Here is a 22,827-nt window from a genome sequence, read left to right as displayed (position 1 = left end):
CATTCTTACATATGACACACATATATACATATTTACACACCATGGCAGACATGCATATATCCATATCTACATACCGTGGCAGACATGCATATATCCATATCTACATACCGTGGCAGACATGCGTACATACATACCTACACACTGTAATAGACATACATATATTCATACCTACTTACACACTGTGACACATGTACATACCCACACCGTGGACCACTGCACTGAGCAAGACACAGTCTGAGGAGAACATGCAAACTTGATCTATCATAAGAATAGAATAAATGTGTTTAACTTTCACATATATGTATATCAAATGTTTGTGCAATATATCTGAAATGCAGAGGTCACTTCATATATGTATATAAAATTCAAAATGGCGTAATTGTAAACATATTATAAGGTATTTACAGCTTCTCTTCTAATTTTCGGATTTTTATCATGCCAAAACACACTTTATTTCCTTTTGACAGATTGATTGTTGCTATTTCTTCCGAGGAGTTAAGGGCAAAATAGATTCACTGATTGATATAATAATTAAGTGATTGATTTTGCGCTACAAAACATACTGTCAAGAATTGTAAATGTCAACTGAATTAAAGGAATAAATTATAAGATGGTCAACATCATAAACTTTGGAATATTTGTCATTTATTCACTATATATATATATATATAGTAATCTATAAAATATATATGGTGATTAAGCTTTATAAATTACTAACTAGCTCCACCTACGTATTGAGCACTTTTGAAGTAAATACTTAAAGTTTACGCATAAATCTATACTTTCGTATATTAATTTTATGTGAGTAAATTAAGTAGTTATATATATATATATATATATATATATATATATATATATATATAGATTTTGTTGTTGATTTTTTAAACGATATTAAGGTTAGCGTCTCCACCTTGGAGATCAGGTGATTTTTTAGAAAATCGCCTATGTGACAGGAAAACATTGCCATGCGCAAGCCTCAGCGACTTTTAAAAAAAGTCTGGCAATTTTACCACACGTAAAAACCAATTTGCAGATATTTAATGCCGAAACCAATAATTGTTGTAGACGCTTACTTGATATTTTACAGAATAAAGAGGGACCATATAAACGTTATAAGTGAATACAATAAACTTCGGTCAAATACATATTCTGCATCAAGATCTGTTCTACACTTGTGACCAGCCTACAAGGAGAGATCTGAATTCGATAGAGCAAATGTTTGCATCTGTCTGTCCTGCTTGGCAGCGTCACTTATCGCAATTGAAAGAGACATTTGGCAAACAGAGAAAAAGAAACAAACCAGGAAAAATAGCAAGTGAATGACAGTCAGTTGAGAATACTGATTTGTAATCAGCACTACGGCTGTCCGCAAATGAGCATGGCAGCCTTGGCACCAAAGTCAACGTGGAGATTCAAACACACCCTTTGATATGCCTATTACCAAGATCGCTGTTGATGCCTTCCAACCTTTTGTGGCAAGAAATTACATTATCTTAGATTGAAACTGATGTTTTCGCTGCCCTCCTGTCACTTTTGTTCAATTGGTTATACATACAGTTACACGCACACACACACACGTTATGTGTGTGTGTATGTATATATATATATATAAAAATAAAAATTTCTATTCAAATATAAATATTAACATAAAGTTCCTTTAAATAGCTCAATAATGCAACACTAGTGCTATAAATACTTTATTTTTATCATTTTATTTTTCACTGAGAACAGAAACTCATATTCGTTTAAAAGGTTTGTGTGTTGATTATATAAGCAAACAATTAATCACATACTTAGCCTTCGGGACAAGATCACAGTGTAGTATCTGTTCTTCAGATGCTGCACTTCAATTTCTTGTTCTCTGTCAGTGGAGAAGAAATCCTTCACGACTGAGACAATTTTTATTTTTGTTCCTTTTCTCCACGTTAAAAAACGGCCCTGGTGTCTAACTCTGTCCCGTGGGGAGGCATTGTAAATGGGAACAATTGTTTTGGCCTGTACTGTATGGTTCATCACATACTTTTTAGTTTTATTTATATAAAGACTAGCAGGGCTACCCGGCGTTGCTCGGGACCGTATAAACAATGAAAAAACAAAAGCAGATATTGAACATATGTTTTATTCTTAGGGGAGAGGAATCTTTCATCTCAAGTTTTAGCATTAAAAACAAACATTTGTCTTTTATATATATAGATAATGACAGGTTTTTGGAGGGCCCCCCTTGAAGAAAACTGATCAGTTGACCTACTTCTAGTGATCCGTTTGACGTGAAATTTCGTTATTTGTCACCCGGGTGATGAGGCTTCAATATGATAGCAAATTTGTCAAGTTTGGTTGTGTCTGTCAAAAGTTTTAGCGTTACATACAAACCTACATACACACAGATGTTTGGGATTTGGGGGCCCCCCTTGAAGAAAACTGATCAGTTGACCCACTTCTAGTGGTCTGTTTGACGTGAAATTTCGATATTTGTCATCCGGGTGATGGAGCTTCAATATGATACCACATTTGTCAACTTTGGTTCCGTCTGTCAAAAGTTTTAGCGTTACAAACAAACATACATACATACATACATACACACAGATTTTTGGCTTTTATATATATAGAAGATAAAAACACAGAAGCAGTGGACTATATATATATATATATATATATATATATATATTAGTCATCCACATACAGTATTGTTTCGCGGTTTCACAGCTCATCAGTGCGGCTAGACAGGCAACTGCTTCAAGCCAGGATCGAAACCTGACCGCCCAAATGACAGTCAAGGCTTCTCACCATTACACTATACGGCGGCTGCTGTGTGGGTAATGAATTAACCATGTTTCGACATTATATATATCAGTACAGGCCAAACAATTGTTTGCCTATTATAAACAAACTTTTTGGATGAACATAATGAGTTCTCAGTGAGGAATAAAGCTGTAAAAAAATAAGAGTGTGTGTATATATATATATATATATATATATATATATATATGTGTGTGTGTATCTTTATTTATGGTTGTATATATGTATAAATACATATATATTTGCTTGCACATACACACACATACATAACTACTTTTCTGTGACAATGTTCTTTTATTTCTATAAATCGCAAAAATTCATAGATGCATATCTCTTATGCAAGAGAGAGAGAGAGAGAATGGCAAATATCTCAAGAGAGAGAGAAAGAGAGAGAGTAATGTTGTTGAAGATACGCTGGCCATACAAAGACACAAACAAACAAACAAACACGCAAACAAACAGGGGTGGGGAATAGAATAACAAGTTGAGGTGAGGGAGAATTTGATTTTTTTTTTGTTTTGTTTTGTGGAAAAAAAAAAGCAATGGATTTGTGCAATTGTTTAGCAGTAATTTTGACAAATTTAAAAAAAAAAAAAAGAAGTTTTTTTCTTGTGTTGTTTTATTTTTTGTTGTTGTTTTCTTTGTTTAACTTTTCCATTGTTGTTGTTATTTCTGCTTTTTTTTTTTTTAAATTTCTTTTTTTTTCTCTCATTTTTTTTTCCCTTTTTTTTTTTTTTGGATCCAAAAATTAAAAAAAGATATTTTTTGTTAAAAGGAGGAAAGGGAAAGGGGTAGTTGGTTTTCCAATTTTTGTCTAAACAAATTCCCTTGAGCTCCAGTCAAATATGCCCCCCTCCCCTTTGGTTCATGCCCTGTTAGCTCCTGGTTCAAGTGTTGAAGAGATAGAGATAGAGAGAGAGACCAAGGAGAAAATGTACAAATAGGTCTCTAGAGGTGGGTGTGGAGGGGCCCGTTGGGGGGTGGTGGTGTTGTTGTCCATGGGGTGCGGTTTATGGGGCGGGGCAGCTGGCAACACACCAAAGAATGATCTGTGTTCAGAGATGTAGAGTCATTCATGAGTTGCTAACTGAAACAGTATAAAATTCAGTGTGTAAATGTGGAGAGAGATTTTTTTTTTTACAGGAGAAAGAGAAGGCATAGGAGAGATAGTTTCTTTTTACATGAGATAAAGACCAGGGAGTGGGAGGGGAGAAATAATATTTTACAAAAAGGGGAAAGCAGAAGGGTTAAGAAAAGAGAGAGCGGTAACAGAAATAGAGAGAGAGTAAAAAGAAGGAAGAACAGAAATTTCGAGAAAGATTGGAGATTAACATAACGAGTAGTGAGAGAGGGAGAAGAAAAAAAAAAGAGAGGGAGGAATAAAAAAAGAAGATGGGAAAATGAAAATGAAAAAGAGACTGGAAGAGGAAGAAGAAGAGAGATGGGAAGAAGAAAATAAAAAGAGATGGAAAGAGGAGAAAGAAAAAAAGGAAAGAAAACAACAATGAAAACCAGAAAAAAGTGGGAAAAGAAAGGAAGAAGAAAAAAAAACAAAGGAAAAAATAAAAAAGCAAAAAAAAAAAAGAAGAAAAAGAAAAAAGGAAAAGAGAAAGAAAGGAAAGGAATGAAAAGAAAAAGGAAAAAGAGAAAGAAAGGAATAAAAGAAGGGAGAAAAAGAAAAAGAGGGAGCAGAAAAAGAAAAAGAGGAAGAAAAAGAGCAAGCAAGGTTAGGGTGGGGCCATGGGAGTTAGGGTGGGGAGTGTTGATTAAATGAAAAACAAAAAAGGTGAAAATGAAGAAATATTTATACAGTCTACAATCAAATCTTGTGCTGTGGTCAGTTTTTTTCTTTTAATAGTTTATTTATTGAATGCTGTTGACCCACATATTGTCCATTTTGTGTGTCATGTTTTTTTTTGTTTTGGGGAAGTGGTCATTGGCGTTGATTGTTCTTTTGATTTCAGAATTGTAGCAATTATTAAGGGGCCAAACTTACAAGAGTTGCGCCCCAAAGATGTCCGCTTGCCACTTTTGAATGAGACTTTTTTTCACCGAGAGAATAAATCTTTCTGGTGTGACACTATTAGCTCTGTGACGGTCTGCTCCAGCTTGACTGCCATCAAACTTGCAGTCGCATCTGGGGATCTCATCAGGGTTGGTGCAAAGACAATGGCAAGATTCTCGGAACTCATCATGTTCTTGCTCTGTTGTTCAACAACTCTGAAAGAGAAAAAAAATGGTTGGAATTTTTTAAGATGTTGAATCTTTTCATTTTTTTTAATATATTAAAAAATGCAAAAAAAAATTAATATAAAAGTAGAAAATGTCCAATTTTGTGCTATTATTGACCCCCCCTCCCTTCCCCAAACTGTTCGAAAGCAAAGAAGAGTTATAATTATAAGAAAAAAAGGAAATAAATTGATAAGTCGAACTAAGGTTAAAGGAAGTGAGATCAGTAAAAAAACAATGGAGAGAAAGTTATTCACCAAGACACACAAAAGGTGGCTGAAATAGGATTGTTAATCACGGTGTGACAGTTGCCTTGGATAAAAGATTGGACAAACAGATCGATATATTTAAAGTTAGTTTCCAAACAGTTTCAGGAGTAGCAGTGAATTTGATGACAGTTTACAACAGTTAGGGACAGCTTACAGACAATTTTGAGTTTGCAACAGCCGAGTACAGTTTCCAGTTAGGAGACAGTAAAAGATCGGTTGTAGCTTAGAGCAGATCTAGATGAGTTTGATATCAACTGTTGAACAGAAGACTAAGATGTGGATGTTAGCATTTTGAAGGTTGTTTTCCATTATGGTGTCACACACACACCCAGAGCCCAACTGATATGTACAAAATGAGTCAATTATTGTATTTTTTCTGTTTTTCCTTTATTAAGCCATGGTCATAAAGCCATTGGCAGTAGACAGAGGCTACTAAACTAATTAGGAAATGCATAAAACTTAGGAAAACCATGATAGTTAACCAATACAGAACTCCAAAAATGAAGCGGTGATACATGTTTGTTCACACAATTCTTAGGCAGCACGTTCAGGACTACAGAACACAATGCAAAAGGAGATCACCTATACATCTCTGAACAAATACTGGTGTGATTATGCAGAGGGTGTCATGTGAATGTATATTGTCATATGTTTTATTCTGTTCAGCTACAGCACAGGGTGGTATTTAAGCATTGTGGTGGGACAAGAATCATGAAATAATCTGTAAGCAACAGATGCAACTGTCACATCACGGTGAATAGACAGCAGATCTAATTCATATACTTCAGAAGGAACAGGGTCACTATTCATGCCATCAGGTATATACTATCAAATTAACTGTTACTCCTGAAACTGTTTGAAAACTAACTCTAAATATATTAATTTGTATGTCCAATTTTTTTATCCCAGGCAACTGTCACACCTTGATTAACAATCCTTCCACTTCTACTAAGCCAAAACGTACCAAACTTCATGTCAATGAGTTATGAGAGAAAGGAAGGTCATTTTTACAGGCCGCAAGTATGTCTACGATGGGCCGCATGTTTGACATGCTTGATCTATGGCCCCTTAGGTGATATAATGTGCCGCATCTAGACAATCTGCTGAAGATATTTATATGCAACAAAAATTTTGGTAATAGTCAGCTAATGTACTTCCTGACTTCCAGTATGTCTGCTACCAGAAGCGGTGATAAGTCGAATCAGTTCCTTTGCTTTTTTCTCTCATGCCTACATCACTCCCTGTGCTTGTACTCTTTTTTATTACATTTTTCCGGTTGTCCCTTTTTATTCAATAATCATTAAAAAATTTTTTAAGTCTTATTTTAATTAAGAATTATTGAAATTATTTTTCTTTTAAAGAATTATTGAAAACATTTGCTGCACTCTTTTTTTTAAAAGAATTATTGAAATTAGTTTTATTTTGTTTTTTTTTAAAGAATCATTGAAAACAGATTAAAATTTTTTTTAAAGTAATGAACTATTTAGTTTATGAAGCAATGCCAGCCACAGAATTGTGAATCACAAAAACTAATGAGACGAAACTTCAAATACGTTTAATAGAATTGCGATGGTTGGCAAGGTCATGTATTAGATACCTTTTTTTATATGATGTTTGAAATTTTGTTATTTTGGTTTCAATAATTTTATTTTTATACTTTCATAAACATATATTCATGATATAAATTAAAAAAAAATATTTTTATAATTTAATAAACATATAAAAACTTAATTTTTAAAATTTTGTTATTAAAATTGCAAATAAGGACTAATTGTTATTTTCATCTGCATAATTTTTAAAATTTTTATTGTATATTTTTAAACAATGTCATTTTCTTACATTTTATTTCAATAAATCACTTCACAATAGAAATACTGAAGAATAATAAAAGTGAAGGAACTGATTTGCCTTGTCACCACTTCCAGTAGTATTCAGCAGAAAATTAGGAAGTACGTTAGCTTACTATAACCAACATTTTATTTATGTGCCTACACATAAAGACATGTTTCAATTACAGTTTTGATAAAATCTATTTACTCAGGCCAAAAAATAAGTGTCTATTCTTTAGGTTTTCATATTTAAGAATGGAACAAAGTTTCAATCCTTGAATTTAAATTATTGTCTTTGCACAAATCATTTTCATATTACCCATACGGGGAGGTGCTGACTTTAAAATACATTTTAATTCATGCAAATGTTGTATTTATTATTACAGAGCCAATTCCTAATACATAATACTGATTTCAAAAGATTAAAAAAAAAAAAAAAACATGATTTGGGTGCCATCAACTAGAATCAAAACCACTTTATCATTATTTTCATGGCAAATGCTCATCTGAGCTCCAATCTATTGCCCCCCCCCACCTCGCCAAACTGTCACGAGAAACACTCATCTAGCTGAAAACACTATCAATAATTTCCCCCACTCTTTATCTGTGCCTAAACCTAAATGTAGATTCCATGAACAAAGTTTCTTTCTTAGAACTTAACACCTTGTCTTCTGTTTGCCTACTTTCCAGCTGACTAGAATATAGCCGTCTTCAAGTCCAATGTAAACAAGTTCTTGATGAGCCGTTCCACTTAATTTAGCAAATTTACCGAATCTCCACTACTAACGATTACTATGATTCTGATACTGTACACTCTTTAACCCTTATCCTCGAGTGGCCTCTGGGCCTTTATAAGTGTAAAATATAAATGTAAAAAACATTTTTTTTTTTTGCTCCAGACAAGTTTCCTACTGTTTGTACTATTGACAAATATATAAGAAAGACTTAAAATTAAACCAATTCAAGCTAAGAATGAATTTGCGTGTCTGACCCTTCGGACGAAAAATATTGAAAAATTGGCTGAAAACATTCATTCCTTTGCCCTCAGCTGGGCACTTTTCTGCAAGGAGGACTTTTTTCCACCGATATTTTCGAAAGTCATTCTCCTCTTAATTTAAACCTTCACCACTTCCGGTTTGGTGATGGATGCAATGGCAAAGACGTCATGCTCTTTTTTTTTTTTCACGTTTTTTGTTCCTTCGCGGTACGGGTTCAAGCCTGCCTTTCTACTAGAATTTTTTTTTTTTTTTTTTGCTCAACACACACCTCTAAACACCCGGGCACCCAGGCTAGTATATGATGAAACATTATGTGTAGTTTCCATGTGTGATTTTGTTTGGCAAATATACATTTAACCAGATAAGATCATACCTGCCTCTAACATGTCTGTTAAAAGCATATCGTTTCCTTTCCTCCTCATAAAATGTCAGTCAGCATGCTAACAGATAATGGTTGATCTATCATAAGAGTTAAAAAAAAAAATCTCAACGAAAAAGTTTAATCAGTTAATGTCTGATTATTGAAAATTTTACAGTTTACATTTTTTAAGATAATTTCAATTCGCTCATGTGACTCTTATGGATTGAAACTTTGATTAACTTTTAAATATGAAAACAAAGAGTAAACAACTTTTGTTCTGGGAGAAATTGAGTTTTTAAATGACTTAAAAAAATGCTACATTCTCAGTTCAACCTTTTCTTCCAGGGTTGAGGGTAAATTTTCCTACTCACCTGCCTAAGTGGGCCATCAGGTATTTCAAGGTTTGATAGTGTGCTGGCTGCAGCAAATGAAGAGCTTCTTTGATTAACGCCAATTTTTCTTTTTCTTTTAAGCCTGGCTTTTCTGAAAAGAAAAAAAAAACATGAATTTTCATAATGCGAGCTGAGCATCTTTTTTTTTTTTTTGAGGGAACATAAAACGATCCACTGATATTTCTATGATAGGGATAATTAAAGAGGGCTAAAAATATCTGAGAAAAGAGAAAAGGAAACAGAGGGCGAAGACAGGAAAAATGGATAGAAAGAGAGAGACAGGGATAGGGGAGGGAGAGAGATGGGTGGAGAGTGTAGCAATAGTAACAAAAAAAAAATGGAGAGAAGTGAGCTCTAAATCATTCAATATTTTATTGACTTAAATGCTTGATTAATATTAGGGTTAAATGCTCAATTTTAATTGGTTGCTTATATTGAACTTTAACCAATCAGAAAGTCTCTGTGGGAGCCATGTACCTGTTCTTAAATCCTATATAAATTGCAGTGAGCCAGTGAATGGAACTTGCATAAAATACTTATTGGCATACACTGGAACCTGCCTTTAGCCTCTGGCTATTGACATTGACATGTTAAATTAACTTCTTAATATGACAACATCTCTAAACATGGACTTGCTTCATAATAATAATGCAAACCCTGTCAGTCTAACAAACTTTTACTTCAACTGGCGGATGTACAGTCATAATAACATTTTCCTCTTATTGACTCATGATAACATTTGTGTTCAAACTTATTGACGCCTATATAATCACAACAACTGAACGACTAAATCGTGATAACTACCCATCTGTTTCATCTATATTTCCCTTTCTTTATTAAGCAGTTAACTACCCCTTTCCCACTCTCCCTCTTCATATACTAGAAATCCGTGTCATGTCTGGTTAAAGTTTTTTTTTTTTTTTTTAAATTCAACCTCACCACTTTTTTTCTTTCTTTTTTCTTGTCCACTTTAATTATTAAATCTTAAAAATTAAATGCTGTCAGATCTAAATTGAGACCCCACTCCCCCTTTTTTTTATCGTCTTCTTCTAATATCGTCTTTTCAAATCATAATAACTACTTCTGTCCAAGTCTGACGAAGTTACTGGATCATTGATATGATTCGGTAGCAGAAACATGTGTAACTAAACAGATAAAACGGTAATAAAATATTAAAAAATATATATATTTGCTCTGCAATAGTATTGAGCATCTTCAAGTTTTTACTATTTACCAGTTCTGCTATATATATATATATATATATATATATATATATATATATATATATATATACATACACTCTTTTTCAACTCAAACAAGGCATATTGCCACTTGGACATAAGGGGGTTACTATTTGGGATCATGTCTAACATGGAGAGTTAAGCATCGAGATGTCTGTTTACATTACATTCAAACTTCTGCATGTCAGTACAGTCAGAGAAGCAGGAAATGAGGAGGGAATAGAAAGAAACTATTGGAGTAGAAGGTTTTAGGGACCTCAACAGTGAAGGAGTGGGATTTTGCTGCTTGTTGGGTTAGTTGGGTGTTACTGAGGAAGTACAAGTGCTATAAATTCATCAGAGCACATTGCACTAAAGCACTCGTAAAATAGGTACAGGGATGCAGCGTTCTAATGATGGGACAGAGATTGAAGCTTGGCTGATAGTGCGGGACCTATTAGACTTGAGACTCTTTTTTGGACTCTGTCTAAGATGGAGAGACTAGTGGTAGATGCACCAGACCAAATATAGCAACAATACAAAGTATGGGCGAATTGTGGCTTTGTAAAGATATAGGATATTCTTTGATGCAAGTAATTTTCTAGCACAGCAGAGGGAGCTCACCTTCTTGGCATCAGCTTTGGCAATGTCTTTTATGTATTTGTTCCAATTCCTTTTGCCTGTGAACGTTAAGCCGAATTTGAAAGATGAACTCTCAGATAGGGTGTTATTTGCCATGGCAATGAGTGGTTGAGAGGGGTTTTTTTGTAATTGTTAAAGGAAAGAAGCTTAATCTTAGTAGCATTAAACATTACCATTCATTTATGGCACTATTCCACTACTGATTTTAAGTCATTCTTTAAGGTTTGTTATTGTCTTAGATATATGTGCATCATCTTTGCATCATGTCTATTATAGAACATGGTGTCATCAGCAAATGTATCTATCTAATTTTATCAATAAGGTCGTTTCTGAATATCAGTAATAATAAAAGCCCAAGGACTGAGCCCTGGGGCACACCTGCATTTATATCATGTTGTTTAGACATTTGGCCATTGACAACATGAATTTTCTTGTTTAGAAACAATCTGATTATGTTAAGTATTCGTCCAGTAATGTTGTATAATTTTATTTTCATGAGAATGCCTTCATACCAGACCTCGTCAAAAGCTTTGAATATATCAAGGGCTACAGCCCTAGTTTCCTCCCGCTTATCCAGTGCATGGTATATGCGTTCAGAGATGATGATTAAGATATCTGTAATAGAGCAGACTTGCTTAGCCATAGAAGTCTATGCTTGTGTACTGGAAAAGAGTTTGTGAAAATTTGGAAATAAGAATTGTGTTCAATGTTGAAAAACTTACGGACAGCCTCGAGTAATTTTGGATACGATTCAAAGGAAACAAGTGGAATGGGCAGTAATCGGAAATAAAGTTTCAAGACGCTCGTCAAGATGTTAATGTCTTCCCATTTTTCTTCGCTGAGGTCTGTATTTTCACCATCTGTATAGAAAATGGAAAAAGAAAAATAATGTTTGAATGAGAGAAATAAATGTTATGTATTCACTGTTGTTCAAAATGCGATTGTCCAATCTATATAATTGTTAACATCTACTTTTGTGACTGCTACAAGATATATACACATTGACAGCGAGTAAAACAACACAGTTGATCTATAAAAAAATATACTGTTTTTATTTCACACCGATAAATCAGTTATTACTGGTGTTTTGACATTTCTGAAAGCGTGTGAGGTGTGTGTGTAGTTGGGTCGGATGTTGAGCAGTGAATAAATGTGACAGCCTCGCTTCTCTCTGACTGATTGCCTGCTTTCTCTTTGTGTTGATTTATTTATATAAACATTCCCTTCCTATTGAAATGTTTAATATTTCCCATTGTCTATTGTTTCAATCCTTTGACCGATATCCACTCACATACTTCTGGGTCAAATTATGGATTCCAATAGACAATGGTGGAAAGTCTCGCATTACTCACATGGAATCCATTTGTATGTGTGCAACCCATCGAATATTCTTTTTTTCCGGAGTCGCCTGTCAATATCCAACCTCCAGATTTTTATTTATTCAGGCTACTGTTCTAATCTTGGATGTTATTTTCATAACGTTTCAGCCAATGTAATCACTGACCCCCTTCAGGTCTATCTTGTTAAACTTGTGATTTTTCAACCTTCAGAAGTAGGTCACTTTAAACTGAATTTTACTTAGTACCTCATCCGTTATGTCATGGGTCATTGCAGTCACCTCAGTGTGTACAATACTAAAAATACTACTGCAAATTATTTATGACTTCTACCTGGTCATGGCTAACCCTAACTGTAGCCCCACAATGTTTTGGATGATGTAACCTCCAACCTTCTTTATGTGCATCATGTCAAACTCATAAGGACCCGTTTGTGTTTTGAAAAGGATCGTTGACATTTTTCTTTAGTTTGTTCTTTACAGAAAAGTTTTCTTTTAAATGGTTGAACCTGAGTCTCTTAATTTTTTAACCAGTCTTTAACCAAAATAATACCATTTACAAGTACCTTTTGGGATTTTGATTGGGGGGGGGGTATTTTATTTATTTATTTTTTTTTAATGGAAGTAGGTCCAGACAAGGCATGAAGCCACTTGATGAAAGAAACTAACTAAAAAAAAAAAACTACTACTTGAAGGTCAAAAACCAGGTGTGAGATAGATTCCAACCCAGAGAACAGCAATTCTTCTTTCTTTGTCAGAAAAACATTGCTCATGAACTGTGAGAACTAAAGGACAAGATAAAGTGAGAGTTACAAGGTTGCCGAAAGTAAACTCCAAGTCCACTTTCTATTCTCTTTTATATAAAACTTGTAAAACACATTTTCATGAATTTAACATTTATATTTAAAAAAAATTCCTTTGGCATAAATTGAAATTTTGACATTTAATCCATAAAGCATTACAAAGACGTTTTCAAAAAACATTAATAAAAACTTTTGAAGATGGTAAACAAGTTCTATGAGGAATCTATGAAGTCCAACAGACTAAAAATTATGTAAAAGTTGGATAACTCTAGCTATATCTGGCTTGGAAATATATAGCAAACCTTGAATTTTATTCCAGTAAACTAAGAAATAACTGACATACATATTTCAAACTTGAAATAACGTTAATAGCGTTATTTGCTCCTACATAATTTTGTTAATAAGGTGGGCCAATTTAGCTTGAGTATATTATATAAGTTGAGATGTTGTATGTCTGTCCAAAGATAATTTTAGTCATTTTTATAGATTAGTTTTACCACAATGACAGAATGATATTTGCTATCGAAACAGTAGTAGAAACTTTAGATGGATGAAGCGAGCAACCAACAGAAGATATTGTCATTTGGAAGAAATAGCTTACCTTGCAGACATGTATATAATCAAGTTTATTAGCTGTTTTAACTTGTGAGGTATTTCATCCTGATCTTCAAATAATGTCTGGTAATCAGTAGAGAATATGCACCACTTTGGAGCCTACTTCTTCCTTTAGAGTTGTATATAATAAAAGTTTATCAGTTGCTTGCTTCTTTTGAATCCACTCCAGTCTCCAGATAATGTCGGGTCATCAGGAGAGAATATACATCGTTTTGGGGCCTACTTTTCTCATATTCAATATTAAAACCGAATGCAGCACATTTTTAACATTTTTGTGATCAAAACAAATTTTAAACAATTTTTTTTAACAAAGAAAAAAAAACAAGGATAGAGGCAGGGATATTTATAAAGGAGAGATAACTGCTTTCTGAGAAATAGAAGGAAGACAAGATGGATCTTAGTGTTTAAAATAAATGGAAATGAAAATAATGTTGATAAATTCTATTTACTTACAAGTATTGCCATACTTAATTCCTATTTCAGTCATGTAAATCATTTAGAGTGAAATGATTTTAGTACAAAATAAATTGTTTGGGAAATATTCATTTAATAATAATAATAATCTGATGATTAGAATAAAAGTTTTTTCAGATGGAGTCGTATATATAAAAAAAAAAAAAAACGCAAAAAAAAAAATATTAAAAAGAAAGATTTACTTACCTCTGTCAAATGCCATTCGTACCATTTCAATATCGTCATGGAAACCTGCCACTCGATACATTCCTTCAAATTCGACACCTGACACAAGAAATAAAGTTTTATAAAAAAATGAATTGTCCTGACTTTTAAAAAATATATAATACATTCAAGCAAGAAAAAAAATGTTCAAAATGTTATAAACAAAACAAAAATTCAAATTTATTTAAGTTCAAATATAAAATATTTTAAAGTTAAGCTGGACAGAGTGCCATATCTTCTGCGGGCAGGTTTCCATTCTCCCAGAGTAGGTTTGATTTAAAATAATTTATCATGTATTGTTGGTCTAGAGTTGCTGCCATTTTTTTTTTTTTTTTGTGAAAGAGATTATTGATTTTTAAACCGATGTAAAAAAAATCTTGTGTTTATCGATTTAAATACTTTCTTACACTTGAGACTATTCTCTATCTCTACAAATCTACTATCAGACCATATACGGAATACTGTTGTCATATTTGGGATGTTTGTAAATGTTAAGCCTAGGAGCTTGAAGGAAGTACTTTCAAGTATGGCAATAATAAGTGGTTGAAAAGGTTTCCTGTTACTATTAAAAGAAATAAGCTTAGTCTTAGCGGCATTGAACGTTATCTAATTTCGGCCCCATTCGACTACAGACTGGAGGTCTTCCTCTAGACTTTTAGCCATTTCCTTAGATATGTACTCATTTGTTTTCCTTTTATCTGTTATAGAGCATAATGTCATCAACAACTATACCCATCTCAGAAACAATCTTATCAGGAAGGTCGTTTATGCATATCAGGTCCAAGGATTGATTCGTAGCATACCCGCATTAATATCATGTTGTTTAAATGTATGACCATCAAAGACAACCTGGATTCTCCTCTTATCTAAGAAGGATTTGACTTAAGTATGTGTCCAGTAATACTATATGATTTAATTTTCATTAGAAGACCATCGTGCCAAACCCTGTCAAAGGTCTTAGATATGTCTAGGGCTACTGATTTAGCCTCCCCTGCCTTATCCAGTGCATAGTATATATGTTTAAATATTACAGTTAAAATATCTGCAGTAGAATCCATACTGTCATTCTGAAAGAAGTTTATTATCTACAAGGTGGTGAACTAGTGCATGATTAAGAACTCAAAGATTTTGGCGAAGCGAGAGAGGAGGCTAATGGTGTGATAATTTAGTGTGTCAATTCTTTTGCCAGAATTCTGGAAAACTTGTACAACAGAAGCAATTTTCCAATAGTTAGAAAAAAAAGATTATGCAAGTGCTAAGTTTATGACATGCTAAATTTAGTTAGTATCCTTATGAATTTAAACTGCATTTTTTTTTTTTTTTAATATTTCATTTTAGTATTAAAAAAAAAAAAAAATATTCAAAGCTTCTTCAAGCTATATATATGTCCTAAATTTCAGGAAGGTTGACACGTCAAAGTAAATTTGTAAACAAATGATTTGGATAGGACCACACAGTGTGGAATTTGGAAACTGTTGACTTGCTGAAGTAGGAGAAGTAGAGAGTGAGTTTACATAATATCAGAATAGGTTTGACTTTTAAACAAGAGTTAAAAAAAGGAAGAAAGATATTCCGTGTGGCTTACCTCTGTGTTCAATTTCTTTGATGCACTTCTCCACAACCACTGGAATGGGGGTATTTTGGGCTTTCACCACAGTTGTCAGATCTGCACCAAAGAGTCGTTTAACATACTTCATGTCCGGCATGCAGTCATTTGGAACTCTTTCAGAACACTTTTTATGGGCTTCAAAACCACAATCTGACAAAAAAACAAAATTAAAAAAAAATAAATAAAGATCCCAAAATTTAAATAAGCATAAAAATATCTAAAAAGTAACTGGACTCAATGTGCTATGTGAGATATGGGCATACATTTCAAACACGTCTTTCATTTGATGATAGCATCTTAAAGTTATTTAATCTTGATTCCAGTAATTTTGGAAAAAGATTTTATACTACAAATCTTTATATCTTCAGATATTTATTCATGATGTTTGGTTTGCTTGTTTGGTTTTACAGCATATTAACTCTTTTCAGGTTATTTAATGCTGAATCTAGTAATTTTTTAAAAAAGTTTTTATGCTTCGAGTTCTTTATAACTTCAAATATTTCTTCACAGTGTTTATTTTGATTGTTTTTTTAGAAAATTGTTATTTTTGTTTTTTACTTTGCAGATTGAGAAAGGAACAAAAACAATAACATCAGTGTTTGGTGCATTTTTATTCAGGAAATTAGTATCTTCAGACAGCCTGATCTATTAGCATCAGATGCTCTGGGTGAAAGTGGACCTGGAAGCAATAGCAACTAAAGGGGCAATTCCAAATCCACATTCTCCACAAACCCCAAATGGGACTTCACCATCGAATGTTTTAAGGTCATACTAAGAACCACACCTCTCATGGAAAAACAGTCCAAATAATACAGTCTAATCAACTCATATACTTAAATTTAATTTTTTTTTTATTATCAAACTAGCTATACCTACCCAATGATGTCCGGAATGCAATGAAATCATTTTAAGTTTATAATTTTTTATTTGTTTTCACATTTTTTAAACTTAAGGTAGATAACTCTTTATATTCTTCAAAAAAAATAAAATAAAATAAAAAAATAAAAATAAAAATGAATTACTCCTCTTCCCCTTTCTTATTTTTAGGTGTTTATTTAAAAATGTTTCATATTGGAAATCGTTTGGGTCAGACTAATTAAATTTTTAAAAAATTGTGGCAAAAGAAGTTATTACATTGTGAGTAACATGGCAAAGCAATAACAAATGAAAATTTGCTAGTCAGAAGCAATTTTCAGTTGTCAGTTGAAATGCTATTTGGGTCTGAATTTGAAAATCCGATATATGTTACAGGACTTTATCAGGAATTTAAATGATTTTGATTTAGAATTAAACCTATTTAAATAAAAACTAAATTACAGAAAAATCTCTGATATATGTACCCTTCCTGGAACGAAGATGTCGTATTTAAAAAATCACGTAAATTGATTAAGTAGTATTTATTTTATATAGAAAATCATATTTTTACGATTTTTAATGATTTAAATAAGAAATTGTATAAAGCACAAGGTTGATTTTGATCCTGATAGTTCGAATAGAATTGTCTCCCCTTATTTATTGAACAATGCCTCACGTTGTCATAAAATTTGATTTATTTAGTTAAGAAAAAACTATTTGAACAATTTACATGATTTTTGGAATATGACATCTTCATTCTGTAACAGGTATGTACATTAAAAGTTTTGGCGCTTCTACAAATTTGGGATGGGATTTTCAGAAATCGTAAAACTGAATTTTACATGAAAACAATGGTATCTACGTATTTCTCATATTTTTAAGATGGCTATATCCAAAAATTACAAAAATTGATAAGGTGGAAAATTTTTTATTAAAGAAAATAAAAAATACAATTTGATGAAAACGATCATAAAACACAGGGAATGGGAAGGTAATTTTCTATTTGAATTAAACAAAGATGATGGCAATTTCTCACCTGCTAACACTATTAAAGTTGTTTTGTTTAATAATTAATAATTCAGTAATATTCAGGTAATTTTGACTGCATAATTTGGAAACTACCATTGTAACTTATTAGAATTGACAAAAAAAAAAAATCAGTTGAAACCATTGTTTTTTTATTTGAAAACTCCATTTATCGACTACAAAATCTCGTCCCAATCATGTAGAAGCACAAAGGTTTTAAAAGATTTTTTTGTATGTTTGTTTTGAATATAGATTTAATTCTAAACGGCATAAGATGGTTTTGGTAATAGTAGACAGGCTTCCTCCAACAGCCAGGGTCGTATGTCACTTTGCGCGGGATTTTTCTTTTCTTTCCTTATTTGCCACTAACATTAAAACCACTTAATGTTATTTATCTAAATCTTCTATTATCGACTATATAAATATTAAACGTTGGTTTCTTTGTGTGTTTCTGCATTTTTTTCTATTTTCTTTCTTTAAAGATTGTAATGCTGGGCATGGGGAAGCCAAACCAGCTACCAACATTGCCCTGCTTTTTATTGAAACCAACTGAGAGTTCTTTTTAGTATCCTCGCTGTTCCCTTAAGTGCAATTGTCTGAATCTCTTTTGCACTTGGTTCACCAGGAATATTAGTAAGGTAGGACTTCAGGTTCTTCTTCATAAGCCCTGTAGCACCTATGATAACTGGTATGATTGATATCTCCCTAAGATTCCAGTTTCTTTTCATATCGTACATGAGACCTTGGTATTTGGTCTGTTTCTCTCTTTCAGCTCTGTTGAGACCTCCATCATTAGGGACACTCACTACAACCAAGGTTGCCACTCTTTCTTACTTATTCCATATAACTATGTCAAGTTTCACAGCAGCATTTTCAAAGTAGGTGGCTGTAGTGATAACATGTGTTTGTGTGTTCATATGTCCACTAAAATCTTTCGTAAGCCAAATGGTTAAAACTAAAAAACGCATCCGTCAATGTGCATCTTACCTTGGCACTTGACACCTTGAGCAATTAATCCCCACATAAAGTTGGCACAAAAGTCACACCAATGTAGACCAATAAAGTTCTGCACCTGAAAATTAACAAAAACAAAAACATTATAGCCAAAAAATATGTCTCAAAGAATCAGTGCATATGCTGGGACACAATGACCTCCTAAGTAGACCTAGTATAGAATTAAATACAATATGGGAACCAATAAGCATAAATGGTAGATTAGAATACCATTAATATATATATATATATATATATATATATATATATATATATATATAGTCATCCACATACAGTACTGTTTCGCTGTTTCACAGCTCATCAGTGCGGCTAGACAAGCAACTACTTCAAGCCAAGATTGAAACCCGATCGCCCAAACAACAGCCGAGCTTCTAACCGTTGCACTATTCAGCTGCTGCCATGTGGGCAGTAAATTAACAATGTTTTAACACTGTCCAAATACCTATACTCAATATGCTAATGGTAATTTGTACATCACTTCCCAATATGCTGAACCCAAGACGAAAAGCATTATAGTGCCTGCATAAATAAACGTACTATATATATATATATATATATGTATATATATATATATATATATATATATATATATAGTATGTTTATTTATGCAAGCGTTATTGGCTATATATGTGCATACATGTTTTTGCTGTAATTCCTTTAGAGAACCAGCATCTTCAGGCCAGATTTTTTACAACATGTGTTCTTTAAAGGAATTGCAACGGAAACATGTATGCACATATGTAGTCAATAAATGTGAACTTTTTGGGGTATCGGAATTGATATAAAAATCAGAAAAATTTTTATAACTTTTTCGATGCCAAAAACAATTCTTTTCTATGTTTTTCTTTGTTTAAATTTCCCATTGCCGATATTAATGATAGAATTATAAATATTTCTTGAGTTCTTGTACAGTTTTAATCAAGACACTAAAAATACCGAAAAAAGTTTATACTGTACGTATCCATTACGGAATGAAGTTTTCCGGGAAAAAAATTTCACATAATTTCATCAAGTAATTTTTTTTTTTTTTTTTTACAGCGGGGGAAAAAAACGACAACAAGTTATGATACCGAGCAAAAGGTTCGATTTTTAGGAAAAAAAGCTAGTATTAAAGAGGAGGGGGGAGTGTTGGCGCTTTAAATGGAGTTATCTCCCTATGGCGTGGTCAAAAATTTCCAAGATAGCTATCTTCAACATGCTGTCATAAAAACATGTTTTTCCGCTGTAAAAAAAAAAACCCCAAAAATACTTGATCAAATTAAGTAAAAAATTTTTTTCAGAGATCTTCAGTCCAAAACGGATATTTACAATATAACCTTTTTTCGATATTTTCATTAAAAAATGAAAATATTGAAAAAGTGCAAATAAAACAAATATCAATATATCCCATCATAAATCTATTATTTACATTTGCTAAAATATATGAACACATCAAGTGGGTATTTATGATACCCCCCCCCCCTCCAATAAAAATAACAACTCTTTAGAAAAATATTTAGAAGTTTTAAAAGAATCAAAATCCAGAATTTAGAACAGAATCGGCAATTGTATTGAAAGTATGAAAAATTTGGGATTCATTCAATCACTTTATAAATATAAATACCAGAAGATGTTCCTGGTGTTGGCCGGTATTAAACGTAATGCTAAATTCCTTTGAGTAAAAAAAAAAAAATCAGAAAGAAACTGAGACATGTGCATGCAAGTATTATGTTTTTTTCTAAGGCGTTTACTTCTTGTAAGTAAAAAACAAAAATTAAAAATACTCGAGCTGAGATCGAAACCAACTATTAGACCAGCTTGACACAATCGTTAAAAAGTGTTTTCAAACCTTGTGAAACAGTTGACAAGCAGATAAAATCTGATGATTCCCAAGTAAAAACTTTTTCAATGTTGATCCCTTCACAGCCTTTTACTCTGGATGAAAACCGATTAAAAAGTTATACACCAAATTTCAAGTCTGTAGATCAAAAATTTGTTGAGTATATAGGTTGAGAAGCGTCCTCACTCACACACACACACTCACACTCCCTCCCTCCCCCACATTATATACATATATACATATATATATATATATATATATATATATATATATATATAATTTAAAGGAGATTAGAATAATAGTCTAAAGAGCTAAGTGTATTTTAATGTAATAGTGAAATTACTAGTTTAATTAAAATACAGGAAATGCTCGTTGTAATTTAGATATATAATAAGCTCGATAGTTAAATGTCCTAGAGCTAATTCAATATTAAGTAATGTGATTTATAATTTAAAAATTAAAAAAAAAATTTTTTAATTTAAAAATCAAATTTTAATTAAATTAAAAATCAGTTTCATAAGAAGGAACAACAACAAAGTCAATTATCTGTACGATCGTTTCGGAAATCCGTGCTTTTTATTTGTGGTATACATGAAGTCACGTAGGTTTATTTTTGGTGTCTTTTCAATTCAATAGAAATCCTCCTAAATTTGCTGATGAGGAGACCGTGCTTACCAAAAAAACTATGTATAATTGTTCTACGTGACTTCATGTATACCACAAATAAAAAGCACGGATTTCCGAAACGATCGTACAGATAATTGACTTTGTTGTTGTTCCTTCTTATGAAACTGATTTTTAATTTAATTAAAATTTGATTTTTAAATTTAAAAATTTTTTTAAAAATTTTTAAATTATAAATCACATTACTTAATATATATATATATATATATATATATATATATATATATATATATATATATATATATATATATATACTGATTAGCTGCATTCTATTGATTAAAAGAAAGAATAAGTGCACTCTCAATTTTATTTATTTTTTAGCATTTGTGGACTAATTTTTTCTTTTGGTCAATAGGATGCATTTTCTTTCTTTTTGTTGTTTAATATAGGGAGATTTCTGGACAAGAACCAAATTTTTTCTTCATTTTTAATTGCTTTATCAATAACTTTAGTAAATTTGCATCATCTCCAGTGAAAGAAATCAGTTGAATAATCGTCTGGCCTATCATAGGGATGACTATGGATTTAATTTCAATTGATTGAGATTTACAAAACAAATGGCAATTGTTTAAAAATAAAGCTTAATCTGATTAATTGGATTAGTATCCTATCAATAAGAATGGATATTGAAATCACAATAATATTAAGTAAATCATTAGCTATCTCCCTTTGTAATTCAAACATTTTTTTTTTTTACCCCTCATTCTTTAGTGCCTGTGTAGATTGGTGATCTTTTTAACCAACACATTTCAGGTGAAAACATTACATACTTACCTGTCATGGCACAATTAGTACAAATTAAAAAACAAAATTTAAGTCTATGTGGACACTACAATAAAAAAAGAGCTTGTTTACACTGGCGATCTTTTAAACCAATGCATATTAAGTGAAAACATTATTACATGCATGTCAGGTCGAAATTGTATAAATTCCTAAAATCACGAAAAATGATCCAGTAGAAAAATAATTACAAGTAAAATTAAAATGTATCGAATTATTGAGTTTTATTGTATATTTTAATGTGGAAGAGTTGTGCAACCACTTCAGTATGGGAAACTAACTTATCTTCATAATTGTGGATGATTGTTTGCTAAAAATACATCTAGCACATCTTCTACTGGATCTTTTTTTGTAATTCTTTGGAATTTATAATAAGTTCGATCTGACATGTAAGAAACACTCGACTAGCTGAAAACACTATCAATAATTCTCCCCACTCTTTATCTGTGCCTAAACCTAATCATAGATTCCATGATCAAAGCTTCTTTCTTAGAACTGCACGCCTGTGGAATTGTCTTCCATTTTCCTGCTTTCCAGCTGTCTATAATATGGTTGTCTTCAAGTCCAACATGAACAAGTTTCTGATGAGCTGTTCCACTTAAGTTAACAAATTTACCGAACTTCCATTACTATCGATTACTATATTGTCCTTTTGACTACTGTACACTCTTTAACCCTTATCCTTGAGTGGCCTATCGGCCTTGATAAGTCGTGACGACTATGTAAAAAAAATAAAAAATAAAAATATGTTTTTACCTGAAATGCTTTGGTTTAAAAAAATCACCAATCTATACAAGAACCCATTCTCTTTTACTGACCTCAAATGTGAAAAAAAAAAAAAAAAAAAAAATGAAGACACAAAACAATTATTG

General features: G+C 32.2%; 1 protein-coding gene across 4 annotated transcripts in view; it reads right to left on the bottom strand.

Moving 5' to 3' along the window:
• Positions 1–4,583: 4,583 nt before the first annotated feature.
• The window catches only part of LOC145259940 (N-chimaerin-like), a 423,244-nt gene continuing 405,000 nt past the window's right edge, over positions 4,584–22,827 (bottom strand). For all 4 annotated transcript variants that reach the window (XM_080117906.1, XM_080117905.1, XM_080117907.1 and 1 more), the window contains 6 exons: positions 18,646–18,730; positions 15,754–15,927; positions 14,151–14,228; positions 11,459–11,596; positions 8,854–8,965; positions 4,584–5,016 (listed from right to left, as the gene is read on the bottom strand). In XM_080117906.1, coding sequence (XP_079974032.1) covers positions 4,845–5,016; positions 8,854–8,965; positions 11,459–11,596; positions 14,151–14,228; positions 15,754–15,927; positions 18,646–18,730 — 759 coding nt within the window. In that variant the 3' untranslated portion in view covers positions 4,584–4,844. The remainder of the gene's footprint in view (positions 5,017–8,853; positions 8,966–11,458; positions 11,597–14,150; positions 14,229–15,753; positions 15,928–18,645; positions 18,731–22,827) is intronic.

This window comes from Euprymna scolopes, chromosome 35 (genome assembly GCF_053919585.1).
Source record: "Euprymna scolopes isolate OS-2025 chromosome 35, ASM5391958v1, whole genome shotgun sequence".
In the NCBI taxonomy this organism is placed as follows: Eukaryota; Metazoa; Mollusca; class Cephalopoda; order Sepiida; family Sepiolidae; genus Euprymna; species Euprymna scolopes.
This window is presented reverse-complemented; position numbering and strand designations above follow the sequence as displayed.